The sequence below is a fragment of the Ambystoma mexicanum genome, chromosome 6q (assembly GCF_040938575.1).
Source record: "Ambystoma mexicanum isolate Mex_15411 chromosome 6q, UKY_AmexF1_1, whole genome shotgun sequence".
Classification (NCBI taxonomy): Eukaryota; Metazoa; Chordata; class Amphibia; order Caudata; family Ambystomatidae; genus Ambystoma; species Ambystoma mexicanum.
In genome coordinates this window covers 272560878-272580911 of record NC_090937.1, presented here as the reverse complement: position 1 = coordinate 272580911, position 20034 = coordinate 272560878, and the positions used below count along the sequence as shown (strand labels likewise).

Below are 20034 nucleotides of genomic sequence, written 5' to 3'. Positions count from 1 at the left end.
CTTTAGCCATGCTGGACTGTGGTGCAGCAGGGAACTTCATCGATGTTTCCTGGGCCCAAGAGAACGATGTGCCAATTCTATCCAAGAATCTGCCCATTCCTGTAGATGGGGTAGATGGCCAACCTCTATCTTCAGGACCCAATACCCAAGAGACTCTGCCCCCAATTGTTTCAGCATCAGGAAGAGATGGTATTTGACATCATTAAAGCTGCACACTTTCCGGTGATTCTTGGGATCCCTTTGTTACGCAGACACAACCCGCTGATTGACTGGACGAACAATACCATACAGTTTCGGTCGTCTCTTTGTCTCAATGAATGTCTTAACATTAGTCATCTCATGGCCTCCCCGAACAAGGGAGATTCCGTGTTGACAGCATCACTCCATATGGTCCCAGAACACTATCAAGACTATTTAGAAGTCTTCCTGGACAAGCAGCCACATTCCCTTGCTCCTCACAGAAGAGAAGACTGCGCCATTGAGACCCAACCTAATGCGTCTATACCTTTCGGGAGGATGTTTCCTCTATCCTTACCAGAGCGCAAAGCTCTCAAGGAGTATCTGGATTGTAATCTACAAAATGGACTCATCCAAGAATCTAAATCTCCAGCTGGAGCATCATTGTTCTTCATACCTAAGAAGGGATCATGTGAACTCTGCCCTTGTATCGACTATCGAGGCTTAAATCGCCTTACCATTAAAGACCGCTATCCGATGCCTCGTATCAAAGAGATACTGGAAGCTGTACAAGGTGCATCTATTTTCACGAAACTGGATCTCAGGGGAGCGTACCACCTGCTTCGTATAAAACAGGGGGATGAATGGAAGACAGCGTTTAGGACACCACTAGGGCATTTTGAATATCGAGTTATGCCCTTTGGCTTAGTTAACGCACCCGCTGTATTCCAACGCTTCATGGATAAGTTGTTTGCCGATCTCCTATTCTCTTCAGTGGTGGTGTATTTAGACGACATCTTGATTTATTCCTCGTCTCTCCTTGAACACAGAAGACAGGTTCGGCTGGTGCTGGAACGTCTGCTGGAAAACAAGCTTTTGGTAAAGTCTGAAAAATGTGTTTTCGAAGCTCCTGTGGTATCCTATTTAGGGTTCATCCTTTCCCACGAGGGCATCCGCATGGATCCCTGTAAGATACAAGCTATAACTCACTGGCCAGCCCCCAGAAACGTTAAAGAAGTACAACGCTTCCTCGGACTGGCTAATTTTTACCACCAATTCGTTCCTGGGCTCTCCAAGATGGTTCTTCCTATCACCTCGCTATTGAAGAAAGGAGTCACCTTTTCTTGGACACAAGAAGCGGATTCTGCATTCCAAGCTCTGAAAGAGGCATTCACCTTGGCACCTATCCTTGTGCAGCCAGATCAAACTTTCCCCTTTATTGTAGAGACGGATGCCTCAGGAGGAGCTATTGGTGCCGCCCTCCTTCAGAAAGGAAAAGATGGTCTTGAACATCCAGTGGTGTATTGTATTATTCTAAAACCTTGTCCTCCAGTAAAAGGAATTCTACAATACTTGGTTCATTGGAAGGGTTACCCCATCGAAGAACGCACATGGGAGCCCGTGAGTCACATTCATGCCCCTCAACTTATTAGGAAGTTTCACAGATTGCATCTGGGCACACCAGGAGGCCCCCCAAGTAGAAGGGGCTCTCTATCATGATTCCTGTCGGGCGGCGCCTCTTGGATGTGTGGAGACGCCATTGACAGGTGCCATTACGTTCGACGGCCGTCTAGAAGCACCACTCTAGTGTTTTCCAAGATGGCCGCCGACGTCCTTTAGTGCCGGGCTCGGGCAGCGTTCTTCGCGTTGCACCTTCTCTGCTACTCCCGGCTCGAAGGTAATGCTTGTTTCCCCGTCTGCCTTGTCCCCCAATGGACTCTGTGTTCTTCCTCTCCTGTTGCCTTGCAATTTGCCTTGCCTTGCCATTTCTCGTACCGGCCCCTCTGCTTCCTTCTCACTGCCTGGCTGCTTTATCTCTCTCCCTCCTTGGCGCCTTGGTTTCCCTTACCCCTGGAGCCGTTCTGCGCCATTTCCCCTCCCTGGGAGTCCCTGCTGACTTCTTTAGTGTTTTCTCCTCTTTTCTTGCCCTCTCTGGCTGTAATCTGGTTTCTCCTCGGACATACCCCTGCTGTCTGCCGGCCTCTCTCTGCTTCCCAGGATTGTACTATGCCCATTTCATCATCTGAGACCATCCTGTCCGGACTCTCACCGCAGGGTTTTTTCTGCCATTGGGGCTTTTTCCCTGCTCAGGAGCCGGCTCCCGGGAGTCCCCGCTGTTCGGTTCCCCAATCACCAGACAGTGTGGCATCCCAGGGAGCTCTCCCCTACTTAGCCAAAAGAAGGAAGCCAAGAAGAACGGCAAAGATCAAGCCCGAAGACGTCCAGGAAGGAAGTCGGAGTCACAAGATAACCCTACGGATACTTCAGGTGAGGAGGAAGGGAGGGAAGCCTTAAAGGACTCTGACAGCCGTGAGACAGACAAACCTTTCAGGCAGCCTACCCCGCAGGTCACCATCACGACGGGGCAGCCTACCCCGCAGGTCACCATCACGACGGACTCCTCTCTCGAGGGATGGGGGGGCACTCTGGACAACCACTGCGTCTAAATTGCCTGGAACTGAAGGTCATCTGGCTAACTCTCAGAGCCTTCCTTGCGATTATCACGGCAAGGTCGTCCTCATTCAGACAGACAACTCAACAAGCATGTTCTATGTCAACAAGCAGGGAGGTACCAGGTCCCCTCCACTGTGTAGGCTGGCGGTCAGCATGTGGGAATGGGCCCTGGAGAACAACATCTACCTCACGGCTGTCCACCTTCTGGGAGAATCCAACCTGGAGGCGGAAAGGCTCAACAGACTGGGAGCGGACAAGTACGAGTGGCAATTAAACGACCTAGTGCTGCAGGAGATCTTCAGCAGATGGGGACACCCCCAGGTGGACCTATTTGCCACCTAGTACAACAGCAAGGGCCCCAGCACCCTGGCCGACGCATTTCAGATTCAGTGGAACGACATGACAGCATACGCCTTCCCTCACACACCACTGATACGCACAGGGTGATATGCAAGATCAAGGAGTCTCGCCACCTCAGCGTCATTCTAATAGCTCCATGGTCGCCAGCCAGGCCATGGTTTTCAGAGCTGCTCAGCTTCTTGGCGAGACCACCCATTCGCCTTCGGACGGGCCCAACACATCTTCTGGCCTAGCAGGGTCATCCACCCCGCGCCACAGAAACTAGCCTCACAGCATGGTTCCTGAGCAGATCAGGCCTAGGGCACCTCATCCTTTCCCAGGCTAAACTAGAGATCATACAATTCTAGGAGGAAAGCTACCAGAAGCCAGTATGTGAGCAAATGGACCAGGTTCTGCCACTGGGCAGACTGTAAGGATATCAACCCCCTTGCATGTACATTGGATGACGTGCTCTCCTACTCGGCGCACCTTCCCCCCCCCCCCCACCCGGGCGTACAGGTAGACACTTGCCGCATGTACATGGCAGCCATCAGGGCCTACAGAAACTCAAAGGAAGAGGTGTTCTCCTCTTCCAACCCTATTGTCAAGAAGCATTTGACGGTACTTGCCAGATTCTACCTGCCCATCAAGAGGCCACACCCTGTGTGGGACCTTAACATAGTTTTAGGGGCCCTGGCACACAAACCATTTGAGCCAATGGTGTCCGCGGACATTGAGGTGGTCACCATTAAGACAGCCTTGCTAGTCAGCCTCCCCTCGGCTCGCAGAGTCAGCGAAATCCAGGCGCTGGTCGCCTCAGAGCCCTTCACTACGTTTCACAAGGACAAGGTAGTCCTGCGGACACACCCAGCATTCCTGCCCAAGGTGCCTTCGGCATTCCATCTGAAAGAGGAAATAGTGCTGCCTACGTTTTTTGCTGAGCCTAAGGACGAGGTATAGATAGTTCTGCACTGCCTTGAAGTCAGGCTGGCCATGAAATTTTACTTTGATAGGACCAAGGGCTTCCGCAAGTCGGACGCGCTGTTAGTCACCTTCGGCGGATCAAGACCGGGTATCAGGCCTCCAAGGCCTCCATAGCCCGGTGGATGGTTTCGGCCATCAAGGAAGCTTTCGAGGGACAGCATAAGCCACTGCCGGCTAACATGCACGACCACGCGGTCAGAGCCAAGGTAACGGCCATCGCATTCCAGCGGCACGTCCCCTTGCAAGTCATAAGCAGAGCGGCTGCCTGGGCCACCCCTTCGGCTTTCTGCAAGCACTACTGTTTGGACGCCGGCTCTAGATCAGACGCGGCTTTCGGACAGGGTTTTCTTAGAAACCTATTTGCTTAAGGAGGGTCTCCTCTCCACCCAGGGGCTACACTCAGTTGTAATCGCCCATGCAGTATGGAGGAAAGGGGACGGGACGTAAGCGTAATTATTTGTTCTCCAGCATGGGGTCTGGCATGGATTCACATGCTCATGAATATTCCCAGTCAGGCTGGGAATCCTCGGTAAAGAAAAAATCAGTTTGTTTCATTTCTGAAACGTCTTTCTCCTAACAACCAATAACGTCACAGGGCCCAGTGTCTCCCGGCCTTAGATTTTTTGAGGTAGCTTGGCCTCATGGCATCCTGCATTTTTCTGGTGCCAGAGGCCCACCTGAAAATGAGATCCCTCCAATGAGCCTTCAGAACTCAATGGTCCCAGTTCTTGGTAAAGATGTCGGACCTACTTCAGGTTCCGAGCAGAGTCACACAGGATCTTCTGTGGTGGGACTGCGAAAACAACATTCTGAAGGGAGAACGTTTTTGGCAGCCATTGCCTGAGATAACAGTAGTGACGGATGTCTCACTCATGGGGTGGGCAGTCCACACCAACGATCTGACAGTCAGCGGTCATTGGTCTCCATCAGAGTCCAAACTACATACCAATCTTTTGGAGCTGAGGGCAATCGGACTAGCGCTGAAGGCCTTCCTGCCCTCTGTGCGGGGGAAGAATGTCCTGATATGATATGATAGGTTATTTATAACATGCTTAATATCCAGAGGTTTCTAAGCGCAGGCTTGGGAATCGAACCTGTGGTTCTAAGTGTTGTCTTGCTTCCACATCGAGCATGTTGCCCCTGAGCTATCCTCCCGAGACGGACAACACAGTGGCCATGTACTACCTCAACTAAAGAGGAAGTCTAGGGTCACTACAACTGTGCAGAGAGGCAAAGCAGCTCTGGTACTGGGCAATTCAGGAAGGAATCTCCCTATCAGCAGTTCACCCAGCAGGGGAGGATAACACGGCGGTGTACACTCTCAGCAGGCAGTGCCTAGTCTCCCACGAGTGGGAACTAGCTCAGGAGGTCCTTCTAGAGATCTTCACCCTATGGGGAACCCCTCAAGTGTATCCGTTTGCGACCAGTGACAACCGGAAGCACGGACTGTACTGCTCCAGCAAATTTCACCCAAGAGGAGCTCTAGTAGACGCGTTCGTAGTGGACTGGGAGTTTACAGTCCTGTACGTGCTTCTCCAGCATGGGGTCTGGCATGGATTCACATGCTCATGAATATTCCCCGTCGTCAGGCTGGGAATCCTCGGTAAAGAAAAAACCAGTATCAGTTTCGTTTCTGATCTGTCTTTCGTAGTAATAACCAATCACTGGTCTCTGCGTCATACTGACCACAGCCAATGACTGCCCTCTACCTAAGCACCGCCTCTGGCAGCCATCTTCAGATTTTTACCGCACGTTCATGTGTTGGGATCCTCGTGCTATTGCTCTCGAGCGTTAGTGCTATTTTTCGCGCTTTTTTCACAAAAACTTCGATTCTTTCGGTCAAAAGAGCCTCAAGCTCCACCGATCCTACATCCGATCAACGGGGACCCGTGTCGGATTCGTCTGCGCCCCTCAAGGGTGAAGATTTCGTCGAGCTACACTTCGGAGGACTCCAGAAGCTTCTCAGGCCCGGTCTCGGAGATGGCCCAGGAGAAGGGAAGCTCGACGCCCGGAAAGCTGTTCAGGGTCTGCCCTGGATGCCAGCTGCAGAACGTCTTTAAGGAGGACGAACACTCTTTCTGCCTTTACTGCCTTCATGAGGACAAGACGCACGTGGAGAAGGACTGTGCGTTTTGCGGCAACATGTCGGAACGGACCATGAAGGACCGCCATCAACGTCTCGCCAACTGGCTGGAGGGTAAGAGCCCGTCTGGCGAGAAGAAGAAGAAATCCGAGCGGTCTTCTAAGACCTTTGAGGGCGCCCCGGCGACGGGGGCCCAACATAAGGCCAAGCACCGCGAGTCCGCTGGCACCGGGAGCGCCGAACGGTCGGGCTCTACGGGCGCCAGGCAGGGCGCACCCTCCCCGGCACCATCAACCACGAGCCAACGCTCTGGGTCGGGTAAGAGGAAGGCCGAGCACCCGGCGAAGCTCCTGGAGAGGCCCCGGTCGAGCTCTAAGGCAGAGGAGGAGCGTGGCAGTGCCCCCTCCCTCAAGGATAAGGCGGTGAGCGCACCTAAGGTGGTGAAGGCCTTGATCCATCCGACCGAGCCCTCTATCGAAACGGTCGCGGCGGCCCTGGCTCAGCCTGTGGAGGCTGCACCAGTGGTGGCGACCTCAGGGCCCAGAATCTCCCTGCCTCCTCGGAGGGAGTCTTCTTTTGTGCCCATCGATAGGACCCCCGTGAAACCCTCCGTGGGGAAGAAGAAGGGGGGGCAGGGCGTCGTCGTAGATTCGGCCTCAACCTCAGAAGAGGAGCTGATCGAGGTCTTAAGCCACGGCCTAGGCGTGGAAGAAGGCCAGCCCGTCGGAATGGACCCCGACGCAGGTGACGACGACGACATCGTCGAGGATACCGACGGGGCCCCTGCTCGCCCGTCGGATTCCCCTCTGCCAGCGCCGCAAGACAACTCGGCGGCCATTTTGTTGGCCATACAGTCCTTATGCTCCGAGATAAGGACGAGGCTACCGTTACCGACGGAGGAACCTCTCCCGTCGGGGGATCCAGAACCGGGACCTTCTGGTGTTCCCCCTACCAAGAAAAGAAGGATCCATCCACCACCTCCTTTTCAACCGTCGCGCCCCGTCCAGCCCTCCTCCCCGTCCACCCGAGGGGATGATACGGGGACTGACACGGCAGCGACGGGTACGGACGACGAGGCATACGACGAGGATATTCCGTCGTCGCCTCCCACCAGGGCTTCTCCGCCCGACGAGATCGGATCTTTCCACTCCATGATCTCCAGGGCTTCCGAGCTTTTCCAACTCTGCCCTGAGGAGAAGAAAAAGGAAGGCTTCCTTTATCAGCGGCGCGAGGCCAAGAGGAAGACGGTCCTCGCAGTGCCTCTGTTGGACGACATTTGGGATGAGGGCCTTTCCCTCCTCAAGAACCCTTCCACGACGCCAGCTAGAAGAGACCGGTACGAGAAAAAGTACCGGGTCCCGGACACGGCCCCCCTATGCCTCCGGGCGCAGCCTACCCCGGATTCCGTCGTCTCCGCGGCAGCCAGGAAGAAAGCGGGGGTGGGTGCGGCCTCCACATCGACTTCCCCGCCGGACGGCGAGGGAAAGAAATTGGATGCTATGGGACGTAGAGTCATCTCGTCGGCAGCGACGACGATTAAAGCGGCCAACGCCTTGGCTATCGTGGCTCGCTACGACAGGGAGCTCTGGTACAAGATAGCTCCCCTGCTGGATTTTCTGCCGGACGACAAGAGGGCGGAGGCCCTGGAGATCCTGCAGGAAGGTGAGGTGGCCTCGGACCACGCCATCACCGTGGCGACGGACATCGCCGACACTGGGTTCCGCCAGCTGGGCAACGGCGTTTGCCTTCGACGTCGTGGATGGCTCAAAGCTACGGACTTCCGGCAGGACGTCCAGACCAGAGTCCTGGACATGCCCTTCGACGGGAACAACCTGTTTGGGAAGACAGTGGACGATTCCCTTCAGGCCATCAAGGCGGATACTGAGACGGCCCGGGCCCTTGGAGTTCTGCAGCAACGACGGACGCCCTTTCGGAGCGGCGGAGGCAAGGGCGCCTCCAAAGGTTCCGGCGGCGGTTTCGCTTCCTACCGTCAAGCGGCCCGCTCGTCGTCGCAAGAGGCCTACAGAGGACGAGGCAAGTCTAGCGGACCCCGCCGTCGTCGCCAAGGAGGTCAAGGCGGCAAGGCCGCGTCCAAGCAGGATTGAACCGGCCGTGGGGTCGGGCCCCCACCGAAGCGCCCCGGTGGGAGGCCGGCTGGCGGGCTTCGTCAGCGTGTGGGAGTCCATCTCCACCGACCGTTGGGTGCTGGACGCCCTGGCCCGGGGCCACGCGCTCGAGTTTCAAAGAAGGTGCCCGCGCGTCCCCCCCGTGGCCAGGAAAGAACTTCACGTCCCTCAACTTCTCCTGGAGGTAAAGGCGATGCTCAGAAAGGGCGCCATCAAACTCGTCCCAAAGAGGCTCCGGGGCTCCGGAGTCTACTCGAGATACTTCCTCGTGAAGAAGAAGACGGGAGGATGGCGCCCCATCCTAGACCTGCGACGTCTGAACAAGTTCATCAAGGCGCAGAAGTTCCGGATGGTCACCCTCCAGCACGTCCTGGGTCAGCTGGAGGAAGGAGACTTCCTATCGTCGTTGGATTTGGAGGATGCCTACTTCCACATTCCCATCCTAAAGGGGCACCGAAAATTCCTCAGGTTCGTGGTCCAGGGGCGTCATTACCAGTTCAAAGCCCTTCCCTTCGGACTACGGTCGGCACCCAGGGTATTCACCAAGTGCCTCGCACCGGTGGCGGCGCAGCTGCGCCGCGAGGGGATTCACGTCTACCCCTACCTGGACGACTGGCTCATCCGCGCCAAGACGAGGGAGCTCGCCGTGGTCCACACGGCAAGGACCGTCCAACTCCTCACGGACCTGGGATTCTCCGTGAACTACGTCAAATCCCACCTGGTGCCCGCGCAAGTCGCACTGTTTCTGGGAGCGAGGCTCGACACAGTGTCCCTTCTGGCCTCCCCGTCGGAGGAGAGGACCAGGACCATCTTGGGCAAGGTGCAACGGATGTTGGTGGCCGACGCGGCCAAAGTGAGGTCCATCAAGTCCCTCCTCGGGATGATGTCTTCCTGCATCTACCTCATTCCCATGTGCAGGCTCCGGATGCGCCCGTTGCAAGAATTCCTGGATGCGCGCTGGATCCAGACGACGGGCAGCTTCGAGGAAAGGATCAAGCTCGACGAGAGTTTCCGACGAGCGATACGGTGGTGGGGCACCCGCGCGCATCTGACGGTGGGCATGGACTTCCAGACCCCAGCCCACCAGGAGACTGTGACCACGGATGCCTCCCTGGAAGGGTGGGGAGCGCACACCGAAAATCTGCACGCAAGGGGACTCTGGCTCCCGACGGAGAAGTCCCTGCATATCAACGTCCTGGAGCTCCGTGCAGTGTTTTGGGCCCTCAGGTCCTTCCTTCCGTCCCTCAAGGGCAAGGTGGTGAGAATCTTCACCGACAACACCACCACCATGTTTTACATCAGGAAACAGGGCGGAACCAGGTCCCCAGCGCTGTCCAAGGAGGCGCAGGACCTGTGGCATTGGGCCGTCGCCCAAGGGATTTTTCTGGTGCCGTTTCATCTGGCAGGGATAAAAAACACCATCGCCGACTCACTCAGCAGGGAGCTGCGCTCGTGCCACGAGTGGGAACTACGGCAGGATCTGGTGGATCGCCTCTTCCGACGGTGGGGCACACCCCAGATCGACCTGTTCGCGACGGCGACGAACACCAAGTGCCGGAGGTTCGCCAGCAGGTTTCCCCAGACGAGGAGCATGGGCGATGCTTTCTCGTTCCCCTGGGAGGGCCTGTTCCTCTACGCGTTCCCTCCCTTGCCTCTGCTAATCCGGCTCGTCAACCAGCTCAAGAGGTCACGGTGCAGGATGATCCTCGTCGCACCTGCGTGGCCGAGGCAGATATGGTTCCCGGGCTTGCTGGACTTGTCAGCGTCCCCGCCGATCAAGCTGCCGGCGGACGCGGATCTACTCTCCAGGGAAGGAGGCGCCATCCTCCACCACGACCCGAAGTCGCTGAACTTGCAGGCCTGGCTCCTGCAGCGCTAGAGTTTGGAGGATACGACATACCGGCCGATTGCAGAGAGGTTCTTGCAAAGGCCAGGGCGTCCTCGACTCTTAAATGCTACGGACACAAATGGAAGAGGTTCTCTGTCTGGTGCCACGCACAGAAGATTAACCCTCTACGGATTACGGCTCCCCAAGTACTGCCGTACCTGCTGACGCTGGCCAAAGCTGGTCTGGCACACGCGTCCATCAAGATTCATCTTGCTGCGATCTCCCGATACACCAGAACCACGGGGCGGACGTCCTTGTGGTCTCATCGTCTGGTGAAAGAGTTCATGAAGGGACTGTTCAGATCGTTCCCGCCGGTGAAGGCTCCGGCCCCGGCGTGGGAGCTCAACGTGGTGCTGACCAAGCTCATGGGACCTCCGTTCGAGCCTCTGCACTCGGCCCCGTTGAAGTTTCTATCGTGGAAAACAGCTTTTCTTGTGGCCATCACCTCCACACGACGAGTGGGAGAGATCCAGGCCCTTTCCTGCAAGGCCCCGTACTTGACTTTCCACGACACGAGGGTAGTGCTCAGGACGCACCCCTCCTTCATGCCCAAGGTACCGTCGGACTTCCATCTCAACGAACCCTTGGTGTTACCTGTGTTCTTCCCGTCGCCTTCGTCGCCGGCTGAGAGGACTTTGCACTCGCTGGATGTAGCTAGAGCGCTGAAGTTCTACGTGGACCGCACGAAGGGTTTTCGGAAGACGTCACAACTCTTTGTGAACTTTGGACCTGTCAATCAGGGGAAGGCTCTCTCGAAGGCTTCCATCTCCAGATGGCTCTCCGGCTGTATCATGTGCTGTCGCCGGTTGGCAAACCGACCGCTGCCTGGCCGTCCGAGAGCCCATTCCACCAGAGCGATCGCAGCTACCACGGCGTTCCTATCTGGTGTGCCCCTGCTGGACATATGCAGGGCTGCTACGTGGAGGTCGACGCACACCTTCACGAAATTCTACTGCGTCGACCGGGATTCCAGGGAGGAGTCCAGGGTCGGCCAAGCAGTGCTGCGCAACCTGTTCGCCTGAGGTGAGCCTGGTGAGGAGGTAAAATGCTTAATGTTGAGTTGATGTGATGCTTAATGTTGAGCCTTTGCCACCTCCCGTGGTTGTGCATGTGTGTACTGCTATGTATTCTTTATTCATGAGCATGTGAATCCATGCCAGACCCCATGCTGGAGAAGGAACAAGTTACTTACCTGTAACTGTTGTTCTCCAGCATGGGTCTGGCATGGATTCACATGCGAACCCTCCCGCCTACCCCTCTGCGGCTCTTCACTTGGTCATACTGCCACTTCACGTGCTTCCAAATCTGAAGATGGCTGCCAGAGGCGGTGCTTAGGTAGAGGGCAGTCATTGGCTGTGGTCAGTATGACGCAGAGACCAGTGATTGGTTATTACTACGAAAGACAGATCAGAAACAAAACTGATACTGGTTTTTTCTTTACCGAGGATTCCCAGCCTGACGACGGGGAATATTCATGAGCATGTGAATCCATGCCAGACCCATGCTGGAGAACAACAGTTACAGGTAAGTAACTTGTTCCTTACTTCATTCCCCGTCATTCCTCATGTGATCAGGAGGTTGAGAAAGTTCGGGAAACACATGATTCGAATTGCCCCGGATTGGGCCAGGAGGACGTCGTACCCGGACCTTCTGAATATGTCCATCTGCCCTCCAATACGTCTTCCACAAAGAGAGGACCTTCTCTCGCGATAGGGTCGGGTTCTCCATGCAGAGGTCAAGACACTCAGCCTTCACGCGTGGTTTCTGAGAGGCTGAGATGCAAGGATTGGGACCTTGCGGATGACGTAATGTAGATTTTGCTTTCAGCCAGAGCGCAATCTATTTTCAAGTGCTCCTCTGAAGAGGTATCTATCTTCAAGATTCCACTGGTTATCCAGTTTTTGAAAGGATTGACAAATGTTTTTCCTCCTGTCCCTTTTTAAGTCCTGGTTTGTGATCTCCACCTAGTTCTGAAATTCCTAATGTGTGCTCCATTCAAGCCTATTCACTCCTCTCTTTTAAGATTGTTAACTTTAAAGACCATCCTTTTTGTGGCTCTTACATCAGCCCGTAAGGTGAGTGAACTTCAAGCCTTGTCCTGCAAGCTGTCAACCTCCTGGGATTCTTCTCCCGAATCAGATCCCTGTTCCTCCTCCTCACTTGAAGTGCTGGTACCGCTGTGGGTTTCCTTCCTTCCCCATCTGCGGTAGTCCCTTTTTTGTAGAGGTTGTGTCTACCTCGGAGGGAAGCCACAATGCCTGCTTATGCCGCTAGAGAGCACGTGGCTTCTTCCCCGAAGCAACCAGAAGAGGGGAAAAAGCCAGGAAAGCCATAAAAAAACCTTAACAGTGGAGCGGTGATGTTCTTGTCTTGAGTGAAGAGATGAGAAATGGTAACAGGACGGCTCCAGGAGGTACAGGCTTGCTCCTGATCTTGCCTAGAGGGCAGTATTCCCAGGTTGGGGTCTGAGCAGGTAAGAGGCCAAGGCAGGAAGGTATGGCAAGAGAAACTCCATGAGGGAGATCCGGGAACCAGAGAAGTAGCACGTGACTGCGAGAAGCCAAGAGAGACCCAGAGCGGCAGAGGAGTCCCAATGGAGGCACTAGAAAGCACCTAGGTGAGCGAGAGCAGGAGCGGAAGGGGATAAAGAGGAGAGAGAACAGCCAAACTCCGGAGGGCGAGAGAGTGAACCTCTGGGAGCAAAGCCGAGAAGCAGAGGTGAGGGGACGGAGAGCGAGAACAGGGCGAGTGGCGGCCCCGAGGGAGGAGGCGCAGCGACTCACTTAGTGACTATGGAAAGGAATGCAAAATCCCAGGAAGGTAATCGTGGAGAGCAGAGCAACGTTCGGAAAGCCGAACGTTAGGGAGATCAAACTAGCGTCACGCAAACCAAGAAGGCTAATGGATTGCAACACAAGGGCTGACGGGGCAACACTGACTAAGTAGCAAAAGAACTACATTGCAGGGAGCAGTTCTGTGGAAACAACGTGGTGGCCCATTAATGAAAGCGCAGCCTCCACCTCTTCCACAAGCGCCAGCCTGGGCGCGTGACACAAGCCTCCTTACACAGTCTTCTTTAAGGATACCTTAATGTTAAATCTCCCTTTCTGACTAAAATTGTGCCTGGGTTTCATTTAACTCAAAAAATCATTCTACCATCTTTGTATCCCCAACCTCGTCCTGGGAAGGAATAGGAGAGGCTACACAGGCTTGACCCAAAACGTGCACTTAGTTTCTACATTTCCAAAATGTCTAAATTAAGACAAGACAGTCAACTTTTTGTTGGTTACACAGGCCATAAATTGGGTAACTTTATCTAGGTGTATCATCCTAGGAATCTCTGAATGCTACAGATTAGTGGAAAAGATCCTTCCGAGGAGCACATTCGACCAGGGATATGTCTACTTCCTCTGCCTTACAAAGGGGAGTCCCAGTTAAATATATTTGTGCGACTGCAACATAGTCCTCAGTCCTCACTTTCACCAAGCTCTATAGTCTGGACTCTTCCTCAGGCCGGGAAGGTGTTTTTGAGAAGGCAGTGTTACATTTTGTACACATAGACTCCCAAAGCAGTATTTGCATTTTTGGAGGAGGGAGTCGGAATGGTGGTCCGGCCCAGGGTGCTCTTCTTGTTCCAAGCCCTCCCGATATTGGTGCCGCCTCCTTTTCTCCACAAATTGCAGAAGAAGACAGTGCAAAATTTATGGGGAGGGAAAAGGCTGAGAATAACGCAGAAATTACTCATGGCTCGTAGAGATAGAGGGGGGCTAGCTTCTCCGGACTTTAAAGCGTACTACGAGGCAACACACATAAGGATGATAAAAGAATGGTTTAGTAGGGATGGGGCAGATTATGGGTGACAATGGATGGGAGCAATGGTGACCCAACCGCTGAGTATGGTATTGTGTTTCGCACAAAGGGATCGACTTAGGAATATGTATGAAAGTCAAATAACTAGGTTAGTGGGGGACACCTGGGATAACCAGATTAGGTGGTACAACATCACTTCAGTCCCGTCACCATTTACCCCACTCTTTGGTAACTTGCAAGTTTTCGCCGAGAATGGAACAGAAGTCTTTCCACGCGTGGACAGAGGCAGTTTGTGAAAAGGTATAGGAAAGGGTGTAGTTGACTCCTTTGAGGAGTTTAAGCAGACATTTGAGTCGGCGGAAAGGGAACGACTGAGATACTGTCAGTTGAGACATTAGGTCCTTGGCCCAGCCATTAAGAATGCGGTGCTGAGGAAGCTTTCCCCATTTGAAATATTTCTTGTGACTCAATCAGGGACAACCGGTTTGATCTCAGCAGTTTATAAATTGCTCCTAGAGGGCAAACCTAAGGAAGACTGGCACTACAGTGGCAGGAGGACACATCACAATATATCCAGAGACTAATGGAAAGCCCTCTCAAGGGATAGCTCCAAGCTTACCCAAACATCTCAGACAAGAGAAATGTGGTACAAGGTCATGACGCGCTGGCACTACACCCCTGTAAATCCACATAAGATGGCTGCGCACATTGCAGATCTCGCAGCTAGAAACACTTGTGTACAGGTGCGTTATAAATGACATATATATCAGATAGATGTTGGAGAGGCTGTGGTGGCAGGGGAGACTGGCTACACATATGGTGGAGTTGCCCATGGATAGGTTTTTTTAGAGGGAGGTACACAAAGGCGTAAAGACCATTCACACAACCTTCCCGCAGGGTTCACCGGGAGTATGTTTTCTGAGGTAAAGGAGAGTGGACCCCCTAGATAAACCCAGCAGGAAAGTAATAGTGATCATGCTAATTGCAACGCATTCAGTGATCGCCCAGAGATGGAGCGGGATGGCTATACCTACTCATCATGATTGCATTCAGAAATTATTAAGTTTGGTAGCACTTGAGTGGATGACCTACGTACAATAACCGAATATGCAAGGTTTTCACAGTATCTGGGGTCGAACACTGGCATACTTGAAACACAACTTTTGAGCCCCATTGTGCCAGCAAAGACTGAAACTACTACATATCTCCTAAACCTGCATGACGAACTGTAACCCTTGATGTATTTGGTCTGGCCTGTGGGGATGGTAGTGTGTGTGTGTTTGGGGGTGGGGGCATTTTTGGGGGGGAAGGGGAGTTATGTTGTGTTTCTGGAACTTGTACAATTATGCAGAGAAAAACAATTTTTAAAAAACAAATAAAATAAAAAGTAGTTTCATCAAAATAGTATTGCTTAGCCTTTAGGAGCAGCATTTTGAAGCAAGTTAGTGGGGGATCACCTTGTCTAGTGTTGGATGATAATAAACTGTGTTCTTCTTTTTACTAGGACATGACAAGAGAAGAAATTGCCTCAGAGAAAGTATCCCTTCAAAAATCCCTACTTTATTATGAAAGTGTTCACGGAAGACCGGTATGCATAGTTCATCATGACTTGTATTTTTTTAGGGTTACTTGCAAACATGAATATTAATATTTTTCTTTTTTAGCTTGAAGGAATTGTTTAGTCTATATAATGTACACACTGGTCATAGCCAACTGTCAGTCAAAACTAAACATTTTCTACACATGGCACAATGGCTAAGCCACCTTGCCAAAATATAACTATTGTGTATTGTGTGCTTTCGAATTTATGTAAGAATACACAGTATCGATTTTACACTCTGGTTTATGTGATAGCACTCTAACCTTAAATTGGATTGTTCCTAGTGCGTATTAATTTCATTGCCTCTCTGTGATGCACACCTTTTCAGTTGTAAATTTACTAATCACTACATTTATGATACATTCTGTGGATGTTCATTACAAACTGTAATGTGAGAGCAAATTATTTCAAATTTGTTTTAGCAATCTTAATTTAAATGATTGTCTTATTTATTCTTGTTTGACTTTTGATTCTGTTGTCTGTGTCTGCTTCGTGATGCCTTCACACTGCCAGATAGCAACTAAGTTTGTTCCACAAACTTTTATTAACTCAAAATACAGGATGGAATAAGGCCGAACATGCCCTATGCTAAAGTGGAATTTCCTTACCTCAGGAAAACTAAGTATAGTCTGTGCCAGGAAGTCCAACGCAAATGTCAGAAGTGAGGACAAGTATAGGTTTTGGACACAGACAAACTGTCTAGAATGTTTAGGGATGTCCGCATCAAAATAAGTAGTGTTCAAAATAAAGTTCAAAGCTTCTTCCAGTTCTTTGCTTGAAATCAGCTTTCCCTTGCCCACATTCAAAATAGTTCATAAGGCACAGGGGTGCCCTTCCCCAAGAGTTCAAATTTTCCTGCCTTTCAAAACAACACAATTCCTTGGGACAGTTCCCAGCTCTTCTATTATTGTTACTTTTCACTAGTTCACATAGGTAGTTCAGTTTCTTGACTTCAAAATCGAATAAGAGGTGTAGTTTAAACATAAGCTTCTTTATGGGTGCTTTCAGTGGCTTTTCCGTACACGGGAGCACTTTGTCTAGGCTCAGTTGTCAGACCGCACAGTCCACCATTTACAGGTCACACAACCAATACCCCTTTGTTGCTGCTTTTCCATCACCACTAGGTCGCTGTTTCATCTTGACAGTGATGCTTGCTTTTATTCATCTGTGTGCCACTCTCCTGACCCTGTACCGTGACTTGGTTAGCCACCAGGGACGTATTACACTTTCTTGTATTTTCCTGGCTCTTAACAAAGTGGGTTTTCTCATAACATACAGTTCCTTGCATTCGCTTGGCTGTTGCCCATGCTTGTTTTCTCATGTAATACAGTTCCTTTGAATTCTCTTGACGTTTGCCAATGCTTGTTTCTCTTATAATACAGTTCTTTATATCAGGCAGATTCGCAAAGTTTATTTCGCTTCCGATCGGTATTCAAAATTACTTATATTTGCTTTCACTCCAATCGGTATTCATAGAAATGCGTGCTTCTGTTCAAATCAATCATTACTTGTTTTGCATGTTCACCTGCCTGCCCGGTGTTCCCCCTTCTTGGTACACTCACCGGTCAGAGCTTACAGCGTTCCTACGAAGTCCTCTGCCGCTACGAGTGCTTTCCTTCCCGTGCGGTACCTCACGTCTGCTCCCAGCGGCTGTGTGGCTTCGCTCACCCGGTGATGATCCTCCGGCAGCTCAGGACTCACACAACCACTTAGCTCAGTCACGCCAATCTCCCTCTTTTGGTTTGCCACTGGCTTTTAGCGTCCCTCAGCTTTGCTTCCCGCTGCATAAACTCTGCATCTTCCAAAGGGTCTCGAGCACTCTGCTTGCCACTCAGCTGCTCCGGAGAGATCTGCTTGCACCCAGCAGTTTGTGGCCATGCTTCCAAAGTTGACTCAATTTCCACAATGATTCCAGCTTTTAAAGTTCCTGCCACCATGATTGGTCCAAAAAAAACTAGACTGCTCACGGTTGAAGCGGTTGTCCTGTCTTACTTGTGCTGTCCTCCTCGTCTCAGTACACCTCTGAGGCTGGTATGTGTATATGTTAATAAGAAGAGGCTGTGTCTCTTGAATTGGTCTCTTCCTCTTCCCAGTGTTGAATTGATGTTTCTTGGGGAATGTTTTAAGGGAAGGACAGGGAAAGGGCTCGCAATAGCCTCTAAAGGCTTGAGGGATAGAGGATTTGTTATGGAAAGGAAATGGGGGATACCATGTCTCACTTAAAGACGCCCTCTTCCCACTCTCCAATTGTCCTCCAGCCAGGTGATCCTCCCTCAGGATCCAAGAGCGATCACCTTTCCCTGACCACCGAGAGGAGGATAAAGGGGGGAAAAGAAGTGAGTACACCCTCAGGTTCCTCACACAGTCTAGAATTTAAATCTGCAAAACAGTGGCAATTAAAGCTTCAAAACTACATGTGTATCGTGTATAATGCATCACACTTCTTCAGGGCAGTACAACAATATTCGCTCTGGCGTGTGATTGTTAACAGTAAAAACAGTAATGTGAGAACAGATGATGGTATTAATAACGAAAGAAAAACAAAAAAAAAATTGGTTAGGTCCTGAACTATTATTTCCAATGCCCTTGTTTTCTTTGTAGATATTCCACCACCTCTAGAATCTTTTTTGAATTATAATTCAGAAGTTGTATTGTACTTTCACTTTTGGTAATAATACAGATATATGGTTGAACATATGCGCATAGTGCTCCCCCATGACCCGTATTATGGTTTTAATTTAATATAAAGATTTATAGTTTCAATTCATTTCACTGATTGCACACTTTGCTAGGAGGGTTTTCCTAAACAACAAATTTGTGGGGGGGTCGTAGAGGCGAATCTGGTGACTGAGAACAGGCTTTTCATACTAGGTCTTACCAAACTCTCTGAGGGTAGTGCAGGCTGAGCAGTATGGCAGATGTAGGGGAGCAAAGGTTTGATATGGGTACAAACAACAACATTTTGAAAAAGCCAAGTAATAGTGTCCACACAGATGTATACACATATTCTATTTATTACAATAAAAAACCTGCAGGCAAAACTTGGGAATACCCTACTCTATATACACTGATGTCTGCCTGTGACGAATCGAGGAAACTCATAATTTCTCCCCAAGACAGCCCCCCCAAACCCACCTTGTGAGGCTAAGGAGGTGAGCCCACTTAACAACACCCTCCCTGCGGGTCGAGGCAAGTGGGACCTCACCGGGAGAGACCTCACCCCCCAAGCCCCCACTTTAGTTAGGGGTCAAGGACTCCCATTCCTCCGAGGAACTCCTTGAACCAAGTCATATGATGGCATATATGGGACTGTCTCAACTAGTGAATACTTCCAATTATCAAGATTTGGTGGAAGAGAAAGTTAAAATATGGTGCCCTCAGGAAGAAAGAGACAATATTTCTATAAGGGGGAATCATCAATCCACTGTGACGAGTGGACTAAAAGAGTAGTATTCGTTAATTTCAAAGAAAGAGGAGAGGATGAGAGGATTGTACACTGATGCTGGGAGGCCCACTGCTAGCGTAATACCATCTGGAGGATGACAGAGCCACAGCCAAATGCAGAGCCCAATAATCCACCACTGCTGGGGGTCTGCGACGAATATGCTGGTAGTTCAGAGGGAGGAGGAAACGAGAAGCAGAGCAGAACCGGCTGGGGTCAGATAGTTGGTGGTGGCGTGACCACGAATTTCGAGTGCTGGACATATTGCCCGTATAACGATGCAGAGATAGCCACAGGTAAGCCGCAACGAGCGACCAAGCTCCCCAACGAGGAACGGCGAAGCCGAGAGGGAGAACAAGTGCCACTAGGCGAAGACGCCGGTGCGGACACGAGGAACAGAGAATGGCAGACGATTCCAGACCCACCAAAGCCCCAGAGAGGTCCCCCACCGATAAGTAAGGTAACAGGGACCCCGGGAGGAACCGGAGACGAAGAGGGAATCATTACACAACCCGATAAACTCATCACAGTAGAAATGAGAAATGTTTGGAAACAAACTGGACAGAATGAATTGAATTAACTTAATGACAAAAAGAGAATGATAATCAACCCGGAGAGGGAAACCAATAGAATTGAAATACCCTTAGGAAATCATCTCAGTAAATGTGAGAAAGGCTGGGAAGCAGACTTGATAAAAACTCGAACTGCCTAAATGAAAGAAAGAGAATAATGCATCTCACAGAGGTGAGAAATAGAACAGAAACCTTGTTACCCTGGAAAAAGGGGAAAGTTACAGTTACCCGAGTCTGAAGCGAAAGAGTGGTTCCTCACAGATTCAGAAGTTAAGGAACTAAATGCCTGAGAACCCTTTTTTTATAAATGACTTACAAGAGAGGAGAGCTGATAGAAATGTGAATTATATACACCAAAATACAAAAATTTCACAAAGCAAGAATTTGGCCAGAATCAAGGAAACTTATTTCTCAAGAGAAAGGGGGACAAGTACAGTCTCCGGAGAGAGTTACGTGACCTAATGCAAAGAGTCACGAAAGACAATTTGAAGATTACATATTAACCAGAAGTATAAAGACAAAGGAGACTAGTGCCGGAGCACCCATCAGTAGAAGGGAG

At 51.2% G+C, this 20034-nt stretch overlaps 1 protein-coding gene across 7 annotated transcripts in view; it reads left to right on the top strand.

The window, feature by feature from the left end:
- Positions 1-20034, top strand: part of FAM13A (family with sequence similarity 13 member A) — a 2868510-nt gene that overhangs the window by 2449425 nt on the left and 399051 nt on the right. For all 7 annotated transcript variants that reach the window (XM_069630746.1, XM_069630744.1, XM_069630745.1 and 4 more), the window contains one exon: positions 15366-15449. In XM_069630746.1, coding sequence (XP_069486847.1) covers positions 15366-15449 — 84 coding nt within the window. The remainder of the gene's footprint in view (positions 1-15365; positions 15450-20034) is intronic.